The sequence below is a fragment of the Ipomoea triloba genome, chromosome 3 (genome assembly GCF_003576645.1).
Source record: "Ipomoea triloba cultivar NCNSP0323 chromosome 3, ASM357664v1".
Classification (NCBI taxonomy): Eukaryota; Viridiplantae; Streptophyta; class Magnoliopsida; order Solanales; family Convolvulaceae; genus Ipomoea; species Ipomoea triloba.
Genome location: NC_044918.1, coordinates 12,126,657 through 12,149,770, shown reverse-complemented (window position 1 = coordinate 12,149,770; position 23,114 = coordinate 12,126,657). Strand labels below are relative to the sequence as shown.

Sequence of the window (23,114 nt, the reverse complement as noted above, 5' to 3'; positions counted from 1 at the left end):
AAGAGGTTCAAGTTACAAGATCACCACTCCATGAAATATGCTGAAAATATGCAAGACCCATGATCAGCATGGGAGACAAATTTCAAACGGAATAATTTTCCCTCCAACGGAATTATTCCTCTACTCTCATATATAAGGACGTAAAGACACAAAAAAAAAAGGGAAGTGAAGTGAAGGGGTTCGAAATTCTTAAGAAGTGTCAGTCTAAAACGTTCAAAGTGCAAGTGGTTAACTTGGAATATCATCCTGATATTCAAAATAGCGAGAAAACACATCTTAGTGTTTCAAGAGAGTTACAAAGCTTAAACTGTTATACATCCAGAAGGTGACCGAAGCTGCTCTACATTGAAGTTGATTCAACGATAGCTTGTGGTCAGATTGAAGTCTGTTACATTCAACTGTGACAACCAAAAACACCTTGCTTTGGATTAAGCAAGAGAGGTGGAGTAACCTGGCAGCTGTCCGAGTGAAAGAAACCTAAGGCTTGACGCGGGCTTGGTGATCAAAGGTCAAATGCTCGAGAGGTGGAGTAACAAGAAGCGGGGCGAAAAACCTGAGGCTTGAGGCGGGCTTCGTGATCAAAGCTCAAGCGCTCGATATTGTACTAAATAAGGGAAGTTTTTAGTGCAATCCTTCCAGGGAGTTTCTGGAAGAAGAGTGGACGTAGGCGGGTTGGCCGAACCACTTAAAAATCTCTCTTGCATTTACTTACTGTTTTTATCTCTCGCTAACCTCTCGATTGCACTGCATATAAACGCACTTCTCGAACTAACTCAAACTCGTGCTAACTAAAAGGGGATAACATTTCCGCTGCGCATAAAACTTTGTCTTCACCTCGTGAGGTATCGAACCTAAACATCCTAAGTTCAATACACACGAGAGGTTGAAAAGATTTGCAAAAACTTATACAAGTCTATTCACCCCCCCCCCTCTAGACTTGTACCCCATCCCCTTGGGACCAACAAAATCAACTTGCACATGAACTCCACCAACTATAGATTCTATATGCGAAATCCTATAGGTAGCATGCTCAAAGAATTCACTCACATCATCATCAAATATGCCAACATAACCAAAGGTGCATACCTTTAAAATGCCACTCCTTTCCATACTATTGAAGACATTGTGAGCAATTCTTCCATTGATTGAGATGTTCATGAAGTCCTCTTTTGTGAGTAGATGCCCCGAATGGATCTTCTCAATAGGTGCTTCAAGTTGGGTGTTTTCGGGTTGGGTAGAGTTTGTAGATGCCATTGCTTGAATCAATTTTAGATGGGCAGGATTTGAGTATATGAATTTGAGTGATATTTGAGAGTGTTGTTCGAATTTTTGAGAGAATTTTGAGTGTGGGGTTAGCTCTTGAGGACGACGGGTTGGGGTGTTTTGGGAAGGTGAAGGGTTTGCATTTAGGTTTAAATGGTGAGTGGGAATCAAGGGATTTTATAGGTCAAGATTTAGGTGCTCATCTACCAATATGCCCTTGCAATTAATGCTATGAATTCAAATGGTAGAGGGGTATTTCGGTCAAATTAGGTAGTGGTAGAAATTTGCTCAACTTGCCAAATATGGATATAGAAATTCGGTGCATTTAAAAAGGTAGGGATGCATCAAATCACATATTCAATTTAAAGCTGACAAGGTAGGAAAACATTCCTTCACAAAGTAAATGCAATCAGATAAGGAAGTCAATAAATTTTGTCAGGTAGTAGTCCTAGGAAATGTAAATTTCCATCAGTAAAAATAACATGAAACCTACTACAAAAAACCAACAGCATAAGGACAAAACACGTAAACCCATTTCTCATGAGTCATGCATGGCAAGTAGGACAATTTTAACTACTGAGCAAATATTACATCCACCTACTAACAGTAACACATAAATAAAGTCTAGCATGCGTAATGATTAAAACACACAGATAAAAAGAATACATGCATGAACCGTTGATAAAAACATAAAACGTTACATGCATACGTATGAAAATAAGCAAATAACGCAATAAAAGTACAAATATAGAACATGCATACGTAAAAATAACATAGAAATCATAAAACATGCATAAAATAAAGATAAATCATGAGCTTATAAAATAGAGATAGTGATACTTAGCTCATTTTGATCATACCCATCTCGTGCCTTAAAGTATTGAATCTTGATTCGCATAAAGGCTTTGTGAGAATATCAGCAATTTGACTTTCCGTGGGTATATACTCGATCTTTAAATCCTTCTTTTCAACGTGATCTCGAATAAAGTGATGTCTCACGTCAATGTGTTTGGTTCGCGAGTGAAGCACTGGATTTTGGGTAATCGCAATTGCACTAGTATTGTCACAGAAAATACTAACGTCATCGCAATCGATCCCGTAATCTTTTAATTGTTGCTTCATCCATAAGATTTGCGCACAACAACTCCCTGCTGCGATATATTCCGCTTCGGCTGTACTTGTTGCAATGTAGTTTTGTTTCTTGCTAAACCAAGAGACCAATCTTCCCCATAAGAACTGGCACGTTCCTGAGGTACTTTTTCTGTCTATTTTGCACCCTGCAAAATCTGCATCTGAAAATCCAGTTAGTTCAAAATTACCTTCTTTGGGATACCTTAATCCCACATTGATAGTTCCTTTGAGATAACGGATAATCTTCTTGGTAGCTTGAAAAAGACTTTCTTTTGGTTGTGATTGGAATCTAGCACATACACCCACTGAGTAAGATATCGGGTCTACTCGCAGTGAGTTATAGTAGAGAACCAATCATTCCTCGATATTTCGTTTGCTCGACATCTTTTCCTTCATCATCTTTATCCAGTCTAAGTGCTGTACTCATCGGTATTTTGACTGAGCCTTTTCCTTCCATGCCAAATTTTTTTATAAGATCTTTTGTGTATTTGGCCTGGTTGATGAAGGTTCCTTCCTTTAGTTGTCTGACTTGTAGTCCAAGGAAGTAATTTAGTTCACCCATCATGCTCATTTCGAATCTGTTCTGCATAAGCTTAGAAAATTTCTCACACAAGGATTTATCAGTACTTCCAAATATAATATCATCAACATAAATTTGTACCAATAAAATATGATTATTTTCTTGAATCCTAAATAAGGTTTTGTCAACAAGGTATTTGGAAAAACCACAACTAATTAAGAACATTGACAGAGTGTCATACCAAGCTCGTGGTGCTTGTTTTAACCCATACAATGCCTTCTTTAGTTTGTAGACCTTATCAACATCACCTTTTACCTCAAAACCGGGTGGTTGTTCCACGTAGACTTCCTCTTCAAGTAATCCGTTTAGAAATGCACTTTTCGCGTCCATTTGATAGACCGTGAAATTCTTTTATGCTGCGTAGGCTAGAAAAATTCGTATTGCTTCGAGTCGTGCAACTGGGGCGAATGTTTCATCAAAATCAATTCCTTCTTCTTGTGAATAGCCCTTTGCAACTAGCCTTGCCTTATTCCTAACAATGATTCCATCTTCATTTGCTTTGTTCCTAAAGACCCATTTCGTTCCAATAATGTTATGATCTTTTGGTCTAGGAACCAGTTCCCATACGTCATTCCTTGTGAACTGATTTAGCTCTTCTTGCATGGCCTCAATCCAGCTTGAATCACTTAGAGCTTCATCTATTTCTTTCGGTTCAATCTAAGACAGAAAACACGCAAATAAAGTGTCTCGTGCAGCTGATCTTGTTTTCACGCCTTCTTGCAAATTTCCAATAATAAGATCTTGTGGATGACTCCTTAGCTACTTTCTATCAGGTTGGAAAACTTCTTGAACGTGACCAGTGGGTAGAGGTTGACTGGCACGTGTAGATTCATCATGAATAGCTTGGTCAGCCTCATCCTCACTTTGAATATTCATGTGGTTAACCTCATCCTCAAAATTTGTCTCATTAATGAGGTTAGCCTCATCAACATGAATTTCTTCATTTCTAGAGTTAGCCTTATCTCTCCTAGTGAGTGTCACGCCCATTTCGCCAATATTGGAATTATTAATTTCCAAATCACTTATTCCTGCAAGATCTCAATCTCAGATGAATCATTAGTCTCAAATAAATTATTTGGCACATTTTTACCAATATTCGAACCATCTGCTTCCTTGCTTTTTGCTGATTCATCAAATACAACATGTATTGATTCTTCTACCACCATTGTTGATTTGTTGAATACTCTGAATGCTCTGCTGGTGGAAGAATATCCCAAAAATATTGCTTCATCTGCACGCTCATCAAATGTTTTCAGATGTGTTTTACCATTGATAAGAACAAAACATTTGCATCCAAAAATATGAAAATAACTAAGGTTAGGTTTTCTCCCTTTCCAAAGTTCATATGGCGTCTTGTCATGCAGCTTGTGAATCATGCTTCTATTTTGAGTATAGCAAGCAGTGTTGATAGCTTCTGCCCAAAAACGTTTTGGTAGATCGGCGGTCGTAATCATAACTCGTGCGGCTTCTTTAAGCGTTCTATTTCTTCTTTCGGCTACACCGTTTTGTTGCAGCGTTCTTGCGGCTGATAATTGATGTACAATTCCTTGAGAATTGCAATAAGCTTGAATCACACCATTCACGAACTCTGTACCCCGGTCGGTACGGATTTTGACTATTTTGACTTCTTTTTCATTTTGAAGTTGCTTGAGTAGTTCTGGCAGCTTTTTCTCCACTTCATTCTTTTTGTTGAGAAATATTGTCCATGTGTACCTGGAAAAATCATCAACAACAACAAGAGTATATTTCTTACCACTTATACTTACTGGATCTACTGGACCAAATAGATCCATGTGTAGTAGACTAAGAGGTCTTGAGCTTGATTCGTGGGTTTTGGACTTGAACGAAGATTTGATTTGCTTTCCTCTTTGACACGCATCGCAAATTTGATCTTTCTTGTATGTGATGTTGGGTAGTCCTTTGACTAGATTTTTCGTTGCTAGCTTGTTGATAATCTTGAAGTTCAAATGATTTAACTTTTTGTGCCATTCCCAACACGTGATGCTTGAATTGTTTGCCACTAAGCACACTGTATCTTTTGTAGTGCTCCAATTCACAACGTACATATTTTTCTTTCTCGTTCCTTCAAGTACGACTTCTCCAGTTGATTCGTTCTTCACTTGGCTTTTGTCTTTGAAGAATTCCACAAGGTATCCTTTGTCACAAAATTGACTTGTACTCAACAAGTTGAATTTTAGACCTTCCACATAGGATACATCTTCTATTTTTAATCCGTTTCGTACTATCGTTCCGATTCCTTTTGTTGAACCATATCGATCGTTTCCTCCGAATACGACTTTTGGTCCTTCGATGGATTTGAAATTTTCAAGACTAGATTTGTTTCCAGTCATGTGCCGTGAACATCCACTATCGAAGTACCAAACTTCCTGCAAAATATTTAAACATTTTTAGGTACCCAGTTTTGCTTGGGTCCTGGGGGGTTAGTGATTTTTGGTATCCAAATCCACCTTGTTCTCACAGAATCAAGAATAGGTGATTTGTAACCATTGTTAACTTTATAATCATAGCTAATTTTTGAAAACTTTTTCGGTGCCGAGTTTTGAAAATTTAATCTACTTTTTGGCACTTGGGAAATATATTGTTTGAACTTATTAACTCTTGGTCTAGTCCAAGTTTTAATATTTTCAACCCAATATGACTCTGTAGGATAAAATCTCCTAACTCCACTGTTTGGAATTTTTCCCATTTTCCAATGTGGTCTTTTTGCACTTAACTCATTGGAGTATCTTGAATAATTAAATTCATGCCTTTTAATAGACTGTTTTGGCGAAAAATTGTGTCTTTGAGCATTCGGTCGTACAGTATTATTTTTGGCAATAGGTTGATATCCAATTCCTTGTCTCATTGTGCTGTCTTGACTTTTAACAAATTTTACCACATGCACTTTATCATTTAAAGTAGTAGTAGAATTGGTCAACTTGATAGATGCTTGAGAACACGACGGATCATAACCGAGACCGGCTTTATCGTTAAATGGTTTTTGCATATTTACCATTTTGTCCATTATTTTAGACGAATGAGTAAATGTTGCAATAACCTCCCTTAAGTTGTGTTCTCTCACTTCTCTCGATTTACACTCTTCTTGAAGACAAATAATTTTGGCATTCAATTCTTTCACCTCGGACCGAGCATGTTGCAATTTTTCATTTATTTCATCTTTTTCAAGAATCAAAAATTTATTGCGCTCTTCGAGTTGAGAGTGAGTGTCCATTATGGTTTGACATTCTCTCATTAAATGAGAGATAGACTCTTTCGAGAAAGTAGAACTCACAGAATCAAAAGATTTAGATGTTACCTCATCTTCTTCCAAATCATGCGCCATTATGCACTTGTCCTCACGGGTTGACTTACTTGAAATACTCATGCAAAATAATGCATTGTCATCCTTAGAGTTGTCACTTTCATCACTTGAAGATTCCTCTGACATGCTTGATTCCAAGGGATCACTAATCAAGGCTTTTCTCTTATCCTTTTTGAATCTTCTATCCTTTGTCTTAGCCTCTTCCTGCACAATGTCAGTTTGATTTTTGCTAACCTTGGGATAGGGACACTTAGCCATAAAGTGTCCAGGCTTTCTGCAATTGTAGCATAAATTCGAAACTTCTTCTGGGTTGCTTCGTCTGGGTCTTCTCATTGAGCTTGTGTTTTTCTTCTTCATAAATTTCTTCAATTTCTTAACAAACAAAGCAAAATTTTCGTCAGATAATAATTCACTATTTTCTACTGACCTTGACGTGGATGGTTGTTCGACAACGAGTGCGGCATTTTTCTCTTCGCGTTCTTCTTCCATCCTTGACTTCATTTCGAATTCGTACGCCTTGAGATCACTAAAAAGTTTGTCGGTTGACAATGTTTTTAGATCTCTATGATCTCTCATGGCCGTGACTTTCATATCCCAGTTTGACGGTAATCCTCGTAGGATTTTGAGCGATATCTCCTTTTGATCAATCTTCTTGCCTAGATCGACAATTTCTCCTATGATTTTAATAAATCTTGCCTCCATGTCGGTAATAGATTCACCACTTAGTATTTTGAAATCCTCGAATTTCTTCAATGCTATTATGAGCTTGTTGTCCTTTTCTTGTTCGTCTCCTTCGCCAATCTTCACAAGAATTCCCCAAACTTCCTTCGCGGTTTTGCATTTTCGTACTTTTGGGAAAGTTGCATTGTCAATGGCTTTGAACAAAATATCCTTGGCAATGTTGTCCAAGTTATTTCGTGTACGATCTTCTGGACCCCATTCCTCTTTGGGTTTAGGAATGTACTGCGGTGTTGTACTCGTTTGTGCTACAGTGGTATTGATCTTTAAGATTTTGATCCGCCCGTCTTTAATGACTTCCCACCTTTCATCGTGTAATGCGGACAAATAAACCTGCATACGAATTTTCCAATCATCAAATTTATCTAATGAAAATAACAGGTTGGGAGCCAAGTCTCTCTTCATTTTGAAGGTTTGAGATCTGTCTAGCAGTCAAGATTTGACTCAAATAGACAACCGCTCTGATACCACTTGTTGGTCCCGATAGGGTTGGGAAAATTCTAGAGGGGGGAGGGGTGAATAGACTTTTCTAACTTTTCAAAAATATTATAACACTTCAACAGAAAGAATCCAAGTGAATAAATTCAACTTGAATTGCACAGCGGATAAATAAACGGTAAAGTGCTATAATCAAAGTTACGTAAAAATGAACAGCTTCACAACATGCAACACGTTATAAACGTCAGATATAACTCAAATAATGAGTATATAACGTTTGGCTCGCATGCGGACGTAGGAACTATCAAACCCATATCAAAAGATATAACTAGTGAATAGTTAGGTTCGTAGCATAACAACAAATATAACTTTCACATGATGAGGTTGAGTATGCAAATTTGTCTTGCATGCAAAAAGGTAATGATGTCACGTGAACCTAGGATAGGATAATAAATGTGACAAAGTGTAGTGCAGTGCATGCAATGCTCAGATGGATAAATATGCAAGCAGATATATGAGCAGATAAAGTAAACGACACAGGGATATATAGTGGTTCGGAGGTGATGTAATCCTCCTACTCCACTTTCTCCTTCCTCCAGGAGAGATTCCACTATTTTCAATCACCCAGATACAATAGTGAATCTGTGCTCTTCTAGCACTCCTCTACTCCGAATGCACTTTCGCTACAGCAACACTCAAACCCGAATGTCTTGCACCCAGCTACGTTCACAAGCGTCTTGCACCCAGCTACGCCCTTCAACCAAGTGTTTTGCACCCAGCTACACTTAGTCTCCACAAGTGTTCTGCACAAAGCTGCACTCCTCCGAGTAATTCGCACAAAGCAATCAACCAAGTGTTTTGCACCCTGCTACACTTAGTTTCTCCCGAGTGTTTTGCACAAAACTACACTCCTACAATTTCTTTTCAAGAAATAAAATATTTATTTTCTAAGACTTGATTTCTCTCGTGTATAGCTCACTGCTTAGCACTTTCAAATCTGATATCACTTGTTGTGTATTCAGTGCTAATACCTCATCCGTATTTTTGTTCCCTTTTTCGTCCGTTTTTCTCACTAAAGTGCTACATTTTGTATCATGTCTTCTTGGGTTTATATAGCTAAATTAGCTATTTGCCCGTTGTAATTTTTCAGAGCATTAAATGCTTTCAGATGGTCTTTGTCAACTTTGGTGGCTCCGTCAGATGAATTTGAATTTTTGCTTCTGATAATCCTCCAACGTTCTTCTGCAATCACTGATATGATTTTCCTTGTAACTTGTAGCCATCCATCTTTGACTTTGGTAGTGTGAACTCTTGACTTTGTTCATAATCCATAAGTCAGGCTGCTCTGAAAATATATCCGTTTGGTGACTCTTGCTTGAGCATAATTGATGCCTCTGAAAAGTATACTGACTTTTCTCATTATGATTTTCAACTCCTTGTAGCAAGTTAATTTGAATTCACCTTCTGGAATAAAAAAAATAGACCATCCTATTTTCTTCCTTGGTTATGTCAAACTTAGTCTCAAAAATGATTTTTGTTCTTCCCCATTTTTATTTGGATTTCATACGTAAATCATGTTCATGCATGGCATAATAGGTTGACCTGTAGGTCATCCTCATCCTCCTATTTTTTCTTCAAGAATGTGCATAGTTAGCATCATCCTCAAAATGACTTGTAGCTAAGTCATCCTCATCCTTATAATTAATTCTAAAGGCTAAGTCATCCTCATGCTTATTCTTGAACAATTCGGTCAAGTCATCCTCATCTCCCATCTTGATTTAATTCAAGTCATCCTCATCTCCATTCTTGAATTGATTTTCGGCCAAGTAATCCTCTTTGAGCTAGTCATCCTCATCTTCAACAATTAAAGAGGCAAGGTCATCCTCATCACCAAAAATATATTTCTTGCATGAGTTAGCCTCTAAAATATTTTGTGAGGGAACCCATTCGAGATTGACTTCAATTTTGATTTTTAATTGCAACATCTTCATCACGAATTAATTAATTCTTCCAAAGAATTAATTCTTGCAATTTGAACCGTTGACTTGCTTCGGGATGTCTTCGAGTCTTGATCAATCTTCCAAATTCTCCTCAATTTGTAAAGTGAAAGCGAATGACTTACAAGTATAAATTAAAAATTTATACTATTGTAATTTTCGCTTAACTGATTCGGCTCGTACTCGATGTAATCCTATACTAGACTCAAAATAAAATTGGGGGGTCTAATATTACATTTTTGGTTCATCAAAACAATTACAATATTTTCCTAACAGAATGATTCCTTGTTACGTTCTTCCCCTTATTATTAAGATCTACTCAGAAATGTAAATCTTCGTACTCAAATATTTATTTATTTAGGGTTGAAGTTGATTTGGGGACGAAGATCTCCATTTCTGAGTGGAACTTAATGAGGGGAAGAAGAAGGAATTATCCCAAATGGGATTAGGATGATAAATTACTATTAGAACCCTATTTCTAACCGCCATCTAACAGAATTTTTAACAAAAGGACTAAATTGTGTAAAACATCAAAGTCGATGACTAACTTGAGCACAAAAAGTCATTTTGGGATTAAGTTGAGTAAAATCACTATAGTCTAGGACTATATTGTGTATTAACTCATAATACTTTATAACATAAATCTAATACTTTATAACAAAATTGTGATGAACAGTTATCTCACAGATTTCAATCATCGAGACTGGTCAGATCTAATAAAAAATGGGTCACAAAAGAATTACAGAGATAATTAATCAATACTTTAAAGTTTAAACTTCATATATAATACTTTATATTATAAATGTAGTACTTTATAGCAAAATTATAATATATAATTTGCAAGAAATAAAGTAATAATATAACAAAATTGCAGATATAATTAATATTTTAAATCATATATATTACTTTATAACATAAATGTAGTACTTTATAGCAAAACTCTAATACACGATTTGTAGAAAATAAAATATAACAGAATAGAATTACAAATATACGGAGTAATCAATATTTAAGACTTATACGTAGACACGGAGTAATACTTTATAACATAAATGTAGTACTTTACATGCAATTTGCATAAAACTAAAGTAATGACATAATATAATTGCATATATGAACAATACTTTAAGACTTATTAATAATATAATACTTACTCCGTTTCATTTTATGTGTCTGGTTCAATACTGATGTTATTTTGAATTCAATTTTTTCATAATATTAAGTTTAGTATTAGTATATAAAATTTATATATTAAAAACTATATCAAAAGTATTATAAAACACAATAAATCAAATTTAAAAATAATTAAGCAAAGAAATAATTAAAAATTAAGCAAAGAAAAAAAATAGTTCGTTTGACCAATAAATAGTTAACATGACAAGTAAAATGTGACAGAAGGAGTATTTTATAGCATAAATGTAATACACATTTTGCAGTGAATAAAGTAGGAAAAAGTGTCAAATTGGCCCCCTAAATAGGGTGGAAAGTGCAATTAGGCTCCCTAAATGAAAAAAGCTTCATTCAAGCCTTCTAAACCGGTAAAGTTGTTCAATTAAGTCCAAATTGACTTGTTTATCAGGTCAAATTCAGTTAGGAGGCCTAATTGCATTATCCACCCGACTTAAGGGGCCAATTTGACACTTTTTTTTTATCTTTTTTTTTCAAAAACCAATATTTTTATTTATTAAAAATATTATTTATTATAAATAAAAAATAAATAATATTAAAAAAAAATAGCCACTGGCTGTCCGACAGGATGGCCATAATTGTCTAAGGAAGACGGCCATGACCAATGAAAGAAGACGACCATGGTCGTCTTCTAGATCTGGAACAAGGGCTACGGCCATGACCGCCGCCTTCGTTCAAGTTCCCTTCGTCTGGAATGAGAGCGGCGGCTATGGCCGTAGCCCTCGTTCCAGATCTAGAAGATGGCCATTCCGTCTTCCTTCGTCAGCCATGGCCGTCTTCCATAGACGACTGTGGTCGTCCTACCGGACTGCCATGGCTGTCCGTGAGGAAGAATAGCCACCGGCTGTCCGATGGTTGCTTTTTTAAAAATATTATTTATTTTTTATTTATAATAAATACTATTTTTAATAAATAAAAAATATTTGTTTTGAAAAATAAAATAAAAAATGAAAAAGTGTCAAATTGGCTCCCTAATTTGGGTGGGTAGTGCAATTAGGCTCCCTAATTGAATTTGACCTGATAAATCAGTCAACTTGAACTCAATTGAACAATTTTATCGGTTTAGAAGGCTTGAATGGAGCTCTTTTCAGTTAGGAGGCCTAAGTGTGTACTATCCATTCGACTTAGGGGGCCAATTTGACACTTTTTCCAATAAAGTAATACTCCGTAACATGCAAATATCATCAATATTTTAAGCCTTATATATAATATTTTATAGCATAAATGTAGGACTTTATAAAAAAAACTATAATAGACTATTTATAAAATAAAGTGTCAATGCATAGTAGAATTGTGGATATAATTAATAATTTAAGCCTAGTATATAATTCTTTATAGCAAAACTATAATAGATGTTTGTAAAAAATAATATTACTAGGTCCCTATGCTATAGCACCCAAATTTTTTTTGACCCGGCCAATCTAATGAATTGAGACCCGTGATTGCAAAAATTATCATTACCTTTTTTAATACAGATGGAGTAATTTAAAATATTATGAATTTTTATAACCGGGGTTAATTAACCTATAACCTCCCATTTGGGAGAGCTACTATTTCTTGATCTCATGACTTCTCATATAGTAGAGTCACTACATGGTATTTGAGCACAAATTGTTTGGCACAACACAGGATTTGAAAATGATATGACTGAATTTCCAACGGATATTCATATTTAAATAAAACTGGATTTTATTTTATTTGTTTAAATTGACAGCACTAAATTTTCTATAATATGTAGTAGTGTAGGCAGATTCAATTCAAGCCGCGTGTTGACTTGAAGATCAACTCTGCCCAAAGTAAACTCATGAAACGCTTATATACCCTCCCTGCCCAGAAGATGAAAACAACAACTACAAAGACAACCCAAAATAAAACATCAAATAAAATCCGACCATGTCCCATTTGCTATTGTTTTATCTCTTTTCTGCTGCAATTTATACAGCAGCAGCTCAACAAATAAGCCTAGGTTCCTCCTTAACACCAACCGGCAAGTCATCTTCATGGGTATCAGTGTATCACCCAATGGACATTTCAATGGGTAGCATGAAAGAGATAAGTGAATATACAAATGTATAGGCTCTGTTTGGCAGAGCTTATTTAGGAGCTTATAACTTATTTTAAGCTACTAATAACCTATAAGCTCTGTTTGGTAATGTTCCTAAAATAAGCTAGTAGTTTAAAATAGGAGCTTATTTTTGAACGTTACCTAAGGTAGCGTTTCAAAATAAGTTAGTAGCTTCCTAATTTTTTTTCCATCTTTAACCTTATTATTTTAAAGAAATGACATCATTTACCCTTCCCAATTAAAACCCTTTTCTATTCTAGTTTATTCGCAATTTTCACGCTAATCGCTTCATCTTCATTCACTCTCCGCAGAAGCATCACCCATCAGCCACCTCGCTCCGCAGTCTGCAACCGGCCAATCGCAATATCACCGGTCTGTAGGTATGTATATATTTATTTTGTTGTATTACTTGTATATTTTTTTTCTATTGCATCTCGTATATCCGTAAGCTTGTATATGATATATATTTCATTGTATTACTTGTATTACTTGAATGGTTGGACTGCGTGTATATGATATATATTTCATGTATTCCTTCATTTTATTTATTTATTTGTATATATATATATATATATATATTAATGTAATCTGCAGTGTTTTTGATATAATGTAATTTGAAGAATTAAAGTAAGTTTCTGCAGTGTTTGTAATNGAGACCCGTGATTGCAAAAATTATCATTACCTTTTTTAATACAGATGGAGTAATTTAAAATATTATGAATTTTTATAACCGGGGTTAATTAACCTATAACCTCCCATTTGGGAGAGCTACTATTTCTTGATCTCATGACTTCTCATATAGTAGAGTCACTACATGGTATTTGAGCACAAATTGTTTGGCACAACACAGGATTTGAAAATGATATGACTGAATTTCCAACGGATATTCATATTTAAATAAAACTGGATTTTATTTTATTTGTTTAAATTGACAGCACTAAATTTTCTATAATATGTAGTAGTGTAGGCAGATTCAATTCAAGCCGCGTGTTGACTTGAAGATCAACTCTGCCCAAAGTAAACTCATGAAACGCTTATATACCCTCCCTGCCCAGAAGATGAAAACAACAACTACAAAGACAACCCAAAATAAAACATCAAATAAAATCCGACCATGTCCCATTTGCTATTGTTTTATCTCTTTTCTGCTGCAATTTATACAGCAGCAGCTCAACAAATAAGCCTAGGTTCCTCCTTAACACCAACCGGCAAGTCATCTTCATGGGTATCAGTGTATCACCCAATGGACATTTCAATGGGTAGCATGAAAGAGATAAGTGAATATACAAATGTATAGGCTCTGTTTGGCAGAGCTTATTTAGGAGCTTATAACTTATTTTAAGCTACTAATAACCTATAAGCTCTGTTTGGTAATGTTCCTAAAATAAGCTAGTAGTTTAAAATAGGAGCTTATTTTTGAACGTTACCTAAGGTAGCGTTTCAAAATAAGTTAGTAGCTTCCTAATTTTTTTTCCATCTTTAACCTTATTATTTTAAAGAAATGACATCATTTACCCTTCCCAATTAAAACCCTTTTCTATTCTAGTTTATTCGCAATTTTCACGCTAATCGCTTCATCTTCATTCACTCTCCGCAGAAGCATCACCCATCAGCCACCTCGCTCCGCAGTCTGCAACCGGCCAATCGCAATATCACCGGTCTGTAGGTATGTATATATTTATTTTGTTGTATTACTTGTATATTTTTTTTCTATTGCATCTCGTATATCCGTAAGCTTGTATATGATATATATTTCATTGTATTACTTGTATTACTTGAATGGTTGGACTGCGTGTATATGATATATATTTCATGTATTCCTTCATTTTATTTATTTATTTGTATATATATATATATATATATATTAATGTAATCTGCAGTGTTTTTGATATAATGTAATTTGAAGAATTAAAAATCTGCAGTGTTTTTGATATAATGTAATTTGAAGAATTAAAGTAATGCAGTGTTTTTGATATAATGTAATTTGAAGAATTAAAGTAAGGCAGTGTTTTTGATATAATGTAATTTGAAGAATTAAAGTAAGTTTCTGCAGTGTTTGTAATCTGTAGGATTCTACCCAAGTTTTATCAATGTAATCTCCAGTGTTTGTTTTTGATATAATATATATATATTAATGAAATCTGCAGTGTTTTTGATATAATGTAATTTGAAAAATTAAAGTAAGTTTCTGCGGTGTTTGTAATCTGTAGGATTCTACCCAAGTTTTATCAATGTAATTTGCAGTGTTTGTTTTTTATATAATATATATATATTAATAAAATCTGCAGTGTTTTTGATATAATGTAATTTGAAGAATTAAAGTAAGTTTCTGCAGTGTTTGTAATATGTAGGATTCTACCCAAGTTTTATCAATGTAATCTGCAGTGTTTGTTTTTGATATAATATATATATATATATATATATATAACAGATATGATGAAATGATTTTCAAGTATTCAACACCATTGTTTCCTTCTGTTTTTGTTTTTGTTTTTTTTTATTTTTGATATGTATATTAAAGATATGAAATAATTTTCAAGTATATATTCAATCACTGTTTCCTGTTGCTCTTTTTTTTTTTTTTAATATTTCTATTCAAGTATTCAACTACTAATGCTTGTTTAAATTGGATTATTATTATATTATTGTTGTTGTTATTTCTAAATTAGCAATATGACTTCAACAAATGATAATATGGATGGAGAGAATTTTAAGTGGACCAATGAGTACATGGTGGTCTTTTGTGAGATTTGTATTAAATATATTCGAAAGCATGGGCGTGGATTAATGAAATGGAAAGAAATTAAAGAAGACTTTGAAGCTACCGCCAAACAGAAAATTTCAAATAAAAGTTTAAAGAATAAGTGGGATGCTATGAAAAAAGAATGGAGAACTTGGAAGCAGCTGAAACGTGAAGAAACTGGTTTAGGGTGGGATCCTAGTACACATAAGATTAGTGGCTCTGATGAATGGTGGGAGAAAAAAATCAAGGTTAGTATTATAGATTTTTAAGATTAAAACATAATTATATTTTGGTGTTGATTGTAAACTTATTCTTTTCATTTCTTTTGTAGGAGAACTCCGAGTATAAAAAATTTCGTAATAAATCCATCGATCCTGCAATGGATGATTTGTGGTCTAAATTATTTGAAGATAGCTATGCAAATGGTGAAGGTTGGGTTGCACCCACTATGGATCCTCAATTAGTGCAACCTGTTGATATTGAGGAAGAAAATATAGAAAGTGAAGAAGAGAATAGGACTAGGCAAGGATTTGAAGATTTGTTATATTCTCAGGATAACCAACATTCTTCCCAATTGCATGATTTGGAGGTAGATGAGTCTTCATTTTGGAATAATTTCATTGGTGAGGTGAACCATTGTGTTGGTAACCAGGATGTTAGTGGTACTCAAGTACCTAGACAAAATCAAAGTAATAATGTTAGAAAATGTGCAGAAACTCAAAATATTGGTCTTAAACCCACTCAGATGAAGCGTAAGAGGAGACAATCGGGAGGAGCAGCTCAACTTTCTAGTCAATTGGATAGTTTGATTTCAAATTCAAATCGGGCATTGGACGTTTTAATAGGGGATAGTACTGTGAATACTCAAAGCACTACAACTGTTAGTCTTGCTTCAGCAATAAGTGTTATTAACCGCATGGTTACTGATGGTATTATGGAAAAAGGTGGAGATTTGTGGTGTTTTTCTCTCAGCTTTCTTAAAGATGATTTGAATAGAGAAATTTTTTTCAATATTGATGATGACTTCTCTAGAAAAGCTGAAATTTTTTTCAATATTGATGATGACTTCTCTAGAAAAGCTTGGTTGAAGTACAATATTGATGATGACTTCTCTAGAAAAGCTTGGTTGAAGTATATGCATGATACAAGCTTCTCTAGAAAAGCTTGGTTGAAGTATATGCATGATACAAGCAAGTGAATGCTCATTTTATTTCAATATGTTTGGTTGTAATTTCAATTTGACATTTATGTGTTTGAACATTAATTTTTGTATGAATTAATTTTATGAACTATAAACATTTTGTTTCACTTTATATATTTTAAAATATATGTTCTTATGTTTGAACATTATTTCAATATGTTTGGTTTTCATTATTTTATATTTATTAGGTACATCATGGAGTTGGAACGGAAAAGAAAAAAGAGAAAGCATGCACTTTGTGCAATTATAACATCGTATGCCACAATTGCTTTAACCAAAACATATTACTATAAATATATTTATAAAGAACCTTGTATGACTTCACTTTTTAGAGGACAAGAATGGATGAGAGAAGTCTTGAATGGACATCCTATTCGATGTGTAAATGCATTTAGAATGGACTCCGCTTTGTTTAAGCAATTATGTGAAGACTTATATTCAAAATATGAATTACGATCTACTAGGAATATGTCAATTGTGGAGAAAGTTGGTATATTTATATATACACTTGCTATGGGTGCTTCAAATAGAGATGTTGGAGAGCGATTTCAACGTTCCGGTGAAACAATAAATAGAGCATTTCATGAAGTTTTGGAAGCAACTAGTGGTAGGAGTAGGGGATATCAAGGGCTTGCACGTGATATTAGTGGTAGGAGTAGGGGATATCAAGGGCTTGCACGTGATATCATAACACCAAATGATCCTACATTTCAAGCTATACCGTCTTTCATAACACCAAATGATCCTACATTTCAAGCTATACCGTCTTACATAACACCAAATGATCCTACATTTCAAGCTATACCGTCTTACATTACTAATGATGCACGATACATGCCATATTTCAAGGTAAAATGTAACCATTACTACTACTACTACTACTATTATTATTATTATTATTATTATTATTATTATTATTATTATTATTATTATTATTATTATTATTACTACTACTACTACTACTATTATTATTTTAAGATTGATTATTCTATATATATGATAAATAGGATTGTATTGGATGTATTGATGGTACTCATATAGCAGCATGCATTCCTGAGGCTGATCAATTGCGATATAGAGGGAGAAAAGGAATTCCTACTTTCAATGTCATGGCAGCGTGTGACTTTGATATGTGCTTCACTTTTATATCTGTTGGATGGGAAGGATCCGCACATGATACACGTGTATTTGTTCATGCAATTAGTACACCATCAATGAACTTTCCCAAGCCGCCACAAGGTATCATATTCGTATTACTTTAACTCTAATAAAAATCATATAATTTTATTCTTTATAATTGTTTAGTGTTATATTTTTTTAGGAAGATATTATTTGGTAGATAAAGGATATCCAGATAAACAAGGATATTTGGTACCGTATCCAAGAATAAGGTATCATCAATCTCAATTTGAACAAGAACCGCCAACTAATGCTCAAGAAGCATTCAATCGTGCACATTCTTCTCTTCGAAGTTGTATTGAGAGGTCGTTTGGAGTATTGAAGAAGAGATGGAAGATACTTGCTAAAATGCCACAGTTTAGTGTGGAGACCCAAATTGATGTTATTATGGCCACATTTGCCTTACATAATTATATTCGAAAGAATTCACAAGATGACATGATGTTTAATGTGCTTGAGCAGCATCCAGATTACATACCGCCCGATGAACTTCAAGATTCAAGTAGTAATACCTCCACCAACGAAAGTTTAAGTCAGACCTCTACTGAGATGAAGGAGATTCGCAACAACATTGCTACTTCATTATGGGATGCTAGATCATGATTTGCTAATAATTTTATTTTCAAACGTTAAATTTTAATATGTAAACAAACAAATTTAAATTTTATGAAGATGCCCTTTTTAGTCTTTTCACATTTATTAGCTTATCAAAAAGCTAATTTTACCAAACACTTTTAAGCATAACAGCTAGCTTAACAGCTCATCAGTTTCAGCTCCTAACTTATAGCTTTTCAGCTTTCAGCTACTTTTCAGCTTTCAGCTACCTTTTCAGCTAGGTTTGCCAAACATAGCCATAGCAAAGAATTAAGACTTTAAAAAAAAATATTGGAAAAATATAAGAGAAAATTATAAGTGCTATAATAATTATTCCAACTTACTAGTAATGAAAAATAACAAGCATGGTTATCTATAAAATTAGAAATAAATGATACTATAAATGCAATTAATATTTTCAAATTAACTAATTAGCATATGGGCAAAAGAAAAGAAAAGATTCGCAAATTTTACTGTGGACCGCGGTCTACAATGGACTGTGTTCCATGCACCAAAACAAAACGGTTGAAACGGCTCCGTTATGCGCCATAACTGCAGTTCCTTTCAACACAACTATAGTTCATTTTCAACACAACTACAGTTCCTTTTCGATATAACTACAGTTTCATTCGACATTATACACTTAAATATGTGAAATTGTTATTCAGTTTCCTTTCAACACAATTACAGTTTCTTTTATAATACACTGCAGTTTCCTTTCAACACAACTACAATATCATTTCGATATAACTACAGTTTCATTGGACAATATACACTCAAAAATGTGAAACTGTTATTCAGTTTCATTTTATATACACTGTAGTTTCCTTTCAACACAACTACAGTTTCATTTCGATATAACTACAGTTTCATTTTGATTATATAAAAGCAAATTGTTGAGACAGTATCTTTTGAGATGAACTGTAGTATCCTTTACGGGGCTCCGTTAAGACTTACGACAGTCGCTTCTCTTACTTAATGAAACGACGGCATTTTGTGACCATGGTCCACCGTATATCATGTTTGGTAACATAATTGATAAGTCAATTTTGGTTGGTTTGATTGGTCAATATATATGCTATTTAAGTGTTTGGTAAAATGGCTAATTGCATTAACTTATTGGGGGCAATAAGCCAAAATATGAAAAGCTAAGAAGAATAGAGTTTTGGTTAGCCGATTGGTGTTAATTATGAAATAACCATTTTACACTTGTCATCCCTAACATTTATATCTCTTTTGTTGTTATTCATCTGCCCTGTCTTATTTTTTTTCCATAACAACAATAATAAGGTTTATTATTATTATTATTATTATTATTATTATTTCACTCATCCTTGTAATAACAACAACAACAACAATAATAATAATAACTAAATAAATAAATAAAAATTGTAAAAGTAATTTAGAGTAAATAAATGAGCACAATATGTTTATGCTCTTATAGGTCATTTTACCTCTAATAAGCTAAAAATAAATAATTAATTTACCAAACATTTTTATACAATAAACTAATATTATCAGCTTGGTCAAACCAGCTCATCCTATCAGCTATCAACTAATTTAATAAACTATTAGCTAGCTAGCTTAATAAGCTATCAATTCATAAATAGACAACATTGAATGTTACTTATTTTTAAATTTGATTTGTTGTGTTTAATAGTACTTTAATGTAGTTTTTAAATATATAAATTTTGTATACTAATATTAAACTAAATATTATGAAAAATTAAATTAAAAATAATTTCAGTAAAATTTCGTTAATCAAATCAGACACATAAAAAAGACATAATGAGTATTTAATACGATATCCGATTGAATGGGTTGACTTGATGACCAAGACTTTGGTCCTGGTGAACTCTGATTTTATTTTAGATTTGTTTAAATTCATAAATTAAAAGCACTGAATGTTATATAATATGATGACCATAAACCCATTGAATGGGTTGACTTGATGACCAAGACTTTGGTCCTGGTGAACTCTTGTAGAAAATTCACAGCTGTAATATTTTATAGCATACTTTATAGAAAATCAATAATAGGTAATTTGAAGAAAATAAAGTATCATTACATGATAGAATTACACATATAATCAATACTTTAAGTATTAAATATAACTTTAAGACCTTGTGATCTAGTGGCACCCAGTTGCACTCTCATATGGAAAGGAGTACGTGGGTTCCAGTCTTAGTGGAGGCCTTCCAAACTCAGCCATCCCTTCTAACTGTTGTGATCGCTCGTCCTGGTGTGGTCCCATGGTGAATGACCCATTGGCCCTTGGTTGTGGGCTGGATAGTAACTCTCTCACTCCACCATCCTAGTGCGGGCACAGAAAACGTCATTGGGCCTTGGTTGTGGGTTGGATAGTAACATAAATCTCTCGCCCCACTATCCTAGGGTGGGCATAGAAACGGTCGGCCGACGTCTGATCGCAGGGCGGGCATAGAAACGGTTGGCCGACGTATGATCGCTCGTCCTGGTCCCATTGACCCTTAGTTGTGGGCATAACCTCTGTTGGATAGTAACTCTCTCGCCCCACCTTGGTTGTGGGCAAATCCTCTGTTGGTCTTAGCCCCGCTGCCCTTCACCTCTCTTCCCCTGGAGCGAGGTTGAGTTTCAAGGCGATCGCTAAAACGGTCGGCCAACGTCTGATAGAGCCGCTTACCTGAACTCCTTCCCCGCGGCCCTTCACCTCTCTTCCCCTGGAGCGAGGTTGAGTTTCAGGGCGATCGCCAAAACGGTCGGCCGACGTCTGATAGAATCGCCTACCTAAACTCCTTCCCTGCGGCCCTTCACCTCTCTTCTCCTGGAGCGAGGTTGAGTTTCAGGGCGATCACTGTCCTAGTACCATGGGTCCTCTCTCGCATCATTTCATCCTCTTGTGTGGATGCTCGGGGCACTTGACCTTGAATCCCTATCACCAATTGGGTTAGAGCTATCGTTGCCTGCTGAATGGCCCAGGTCGTCGCTTGGAGATCCATAGGCGATACTTGTGCCCTAGGCTCTTGCTGTCCTCCACCACGATTGTTGTTGAGCTGGTCACGGAGGTTACCTGAGTTTGTTTGTCGGGCATCCATGTTAATAATACCATTACCTTTGATGTTCAGGCCATGGGAACCACTTGATCTAGATCATGCCATCACTTCAAGCTCGTATATGAGAGAGAAAGACGTGTGTGTCAGCATGCTTGAGAGTTGATTTCAGGCTCTCAATGAAAGCACCAATGACGGTAAAAATGTTACCGAAATACATTAAGATAAGTAAAGTAACAATAGTCTCAGTACATAATGTTTGCGTGTCCCCTTACTTATTACATGAGCTCACCTTTTATACTGTACGATGGTAACGACTACAATGATGTGGACTAATGGCCTCATAATAAGTGCAGCGACTCTCCTCTATAAGTGTCTAAGCTCCTCAGTAATTGCTGTGCGTGCTCCTTCGTAACTGTTCTTTGATGAGGCGGACCCTAAGAACCGTTACCTCTTCCTACTTCACTCTCGACCGTTACCAATTGACCTATTGATTGTTTTGATGAGTTAGACCAAGTGTATCGGGTTGGATCCAGCACCTTGTCCAATTATCCTGTCAACTTTATAACATAAATGTAGTACTTTACATGCAATTTGCAGAAAAATAAAGTAATAACGTAACATAATATAATTGCATATATGAACAATACTTTAAGACTTATTAATAATATAATACTCCCTCCGTTTCATTTTATGGGTCTAGTTCGGTTAACCAGGCTTGACTGATGTTATCTTGAATTCAATTTTTTCATAATATTAAATTTAGTATTAGTATATAAAATTTGTATATTAAAAACTATATCAAAAGTATTATAAAACACAATAAATCAAATTTAAATATAATTAAGCAAAGAAATAATTAAAAATTAAGCAAAGAAAAAATAGTTGGTTTGAATAAATAGTTAACATGACAGGTAAAATGTGATAGGAGTACTTTATAGCATAAATGTAATAGACACTTTGCAGTAAATAAAGTCCTTCATTTATATATATATATATATATATATATATATATATAGGACTTTATAGAAAAACTATAATAGACTATTCATAAAATAAAGTATCACTACATAGTATAATTGTGGATATAATTCATAATTTAAGCCTAATACATAATTCTTTATAGCAAAACTATAATAGATGTTGAAAAAAATAATATTACTAGGTCCCTATACTATAGGACCCAAATTTTTATGACCCGACCAGTCTAATGAATTGAGACCCGTAATTGTAAAAATTAGTATTACCTTTTCCAATACTGATGGAGTAATTTAAAATATTATGAATTTTTATAACGGGGGTTAACTAACCTTTACTCGGTGGGTCACACTTGTGTGAGACCGTCTCACGGATCCTTATTCGTGAGACGGGTCGGGTCAGGTCAAAGCACCATGCAAATGTCATACTTATATGTGCAAATCTCACACTTATATGCTCAAATATAAAACTAATCAAAAATACAATTTTTGTTACTTATAAGAGAAAAAGTAATACATTTTTCATAATAAGTAATGTTGACAAGTGTCTCTCACTTATAAGGGCAAATATAATACTTTTGAGGAAAAATGTAATACTTTTAAATCGAAATGTAAAAGTATTGTATTTTCCTTAAAAGTATTACATTTACCTTAATAAGTAACAAAAAT

General features: G+C 34.4%; 1 protein-coding gene across 1 annotated transcript; it reads left to right on the top strand.

Moving 5' to 3' along the window:
- Positions 1-15,509: 15,509 nt before the first annotated feature.
- LOC116012916 lies at positions 15,510-18,412 on the top strand (the record flags this gene model as incomplete). Its single annotated transcript, XM_031252587.1, has 7 exons — positions 15,510-15,713; positions 15,797-16,419; positions 16,540-16,659; positions 16,999-17,312; positions 17,424-17,515; positions 17,674-17,905; positions 17,988-18,412. Coding segments are annotated over exons 1-7 (2,010 nt in total), but the record flags the coding sequence as incomplete, so codon positions are not given.
- Positions 18,413-23,114: the final 4,702 nt, after the last annotated feature.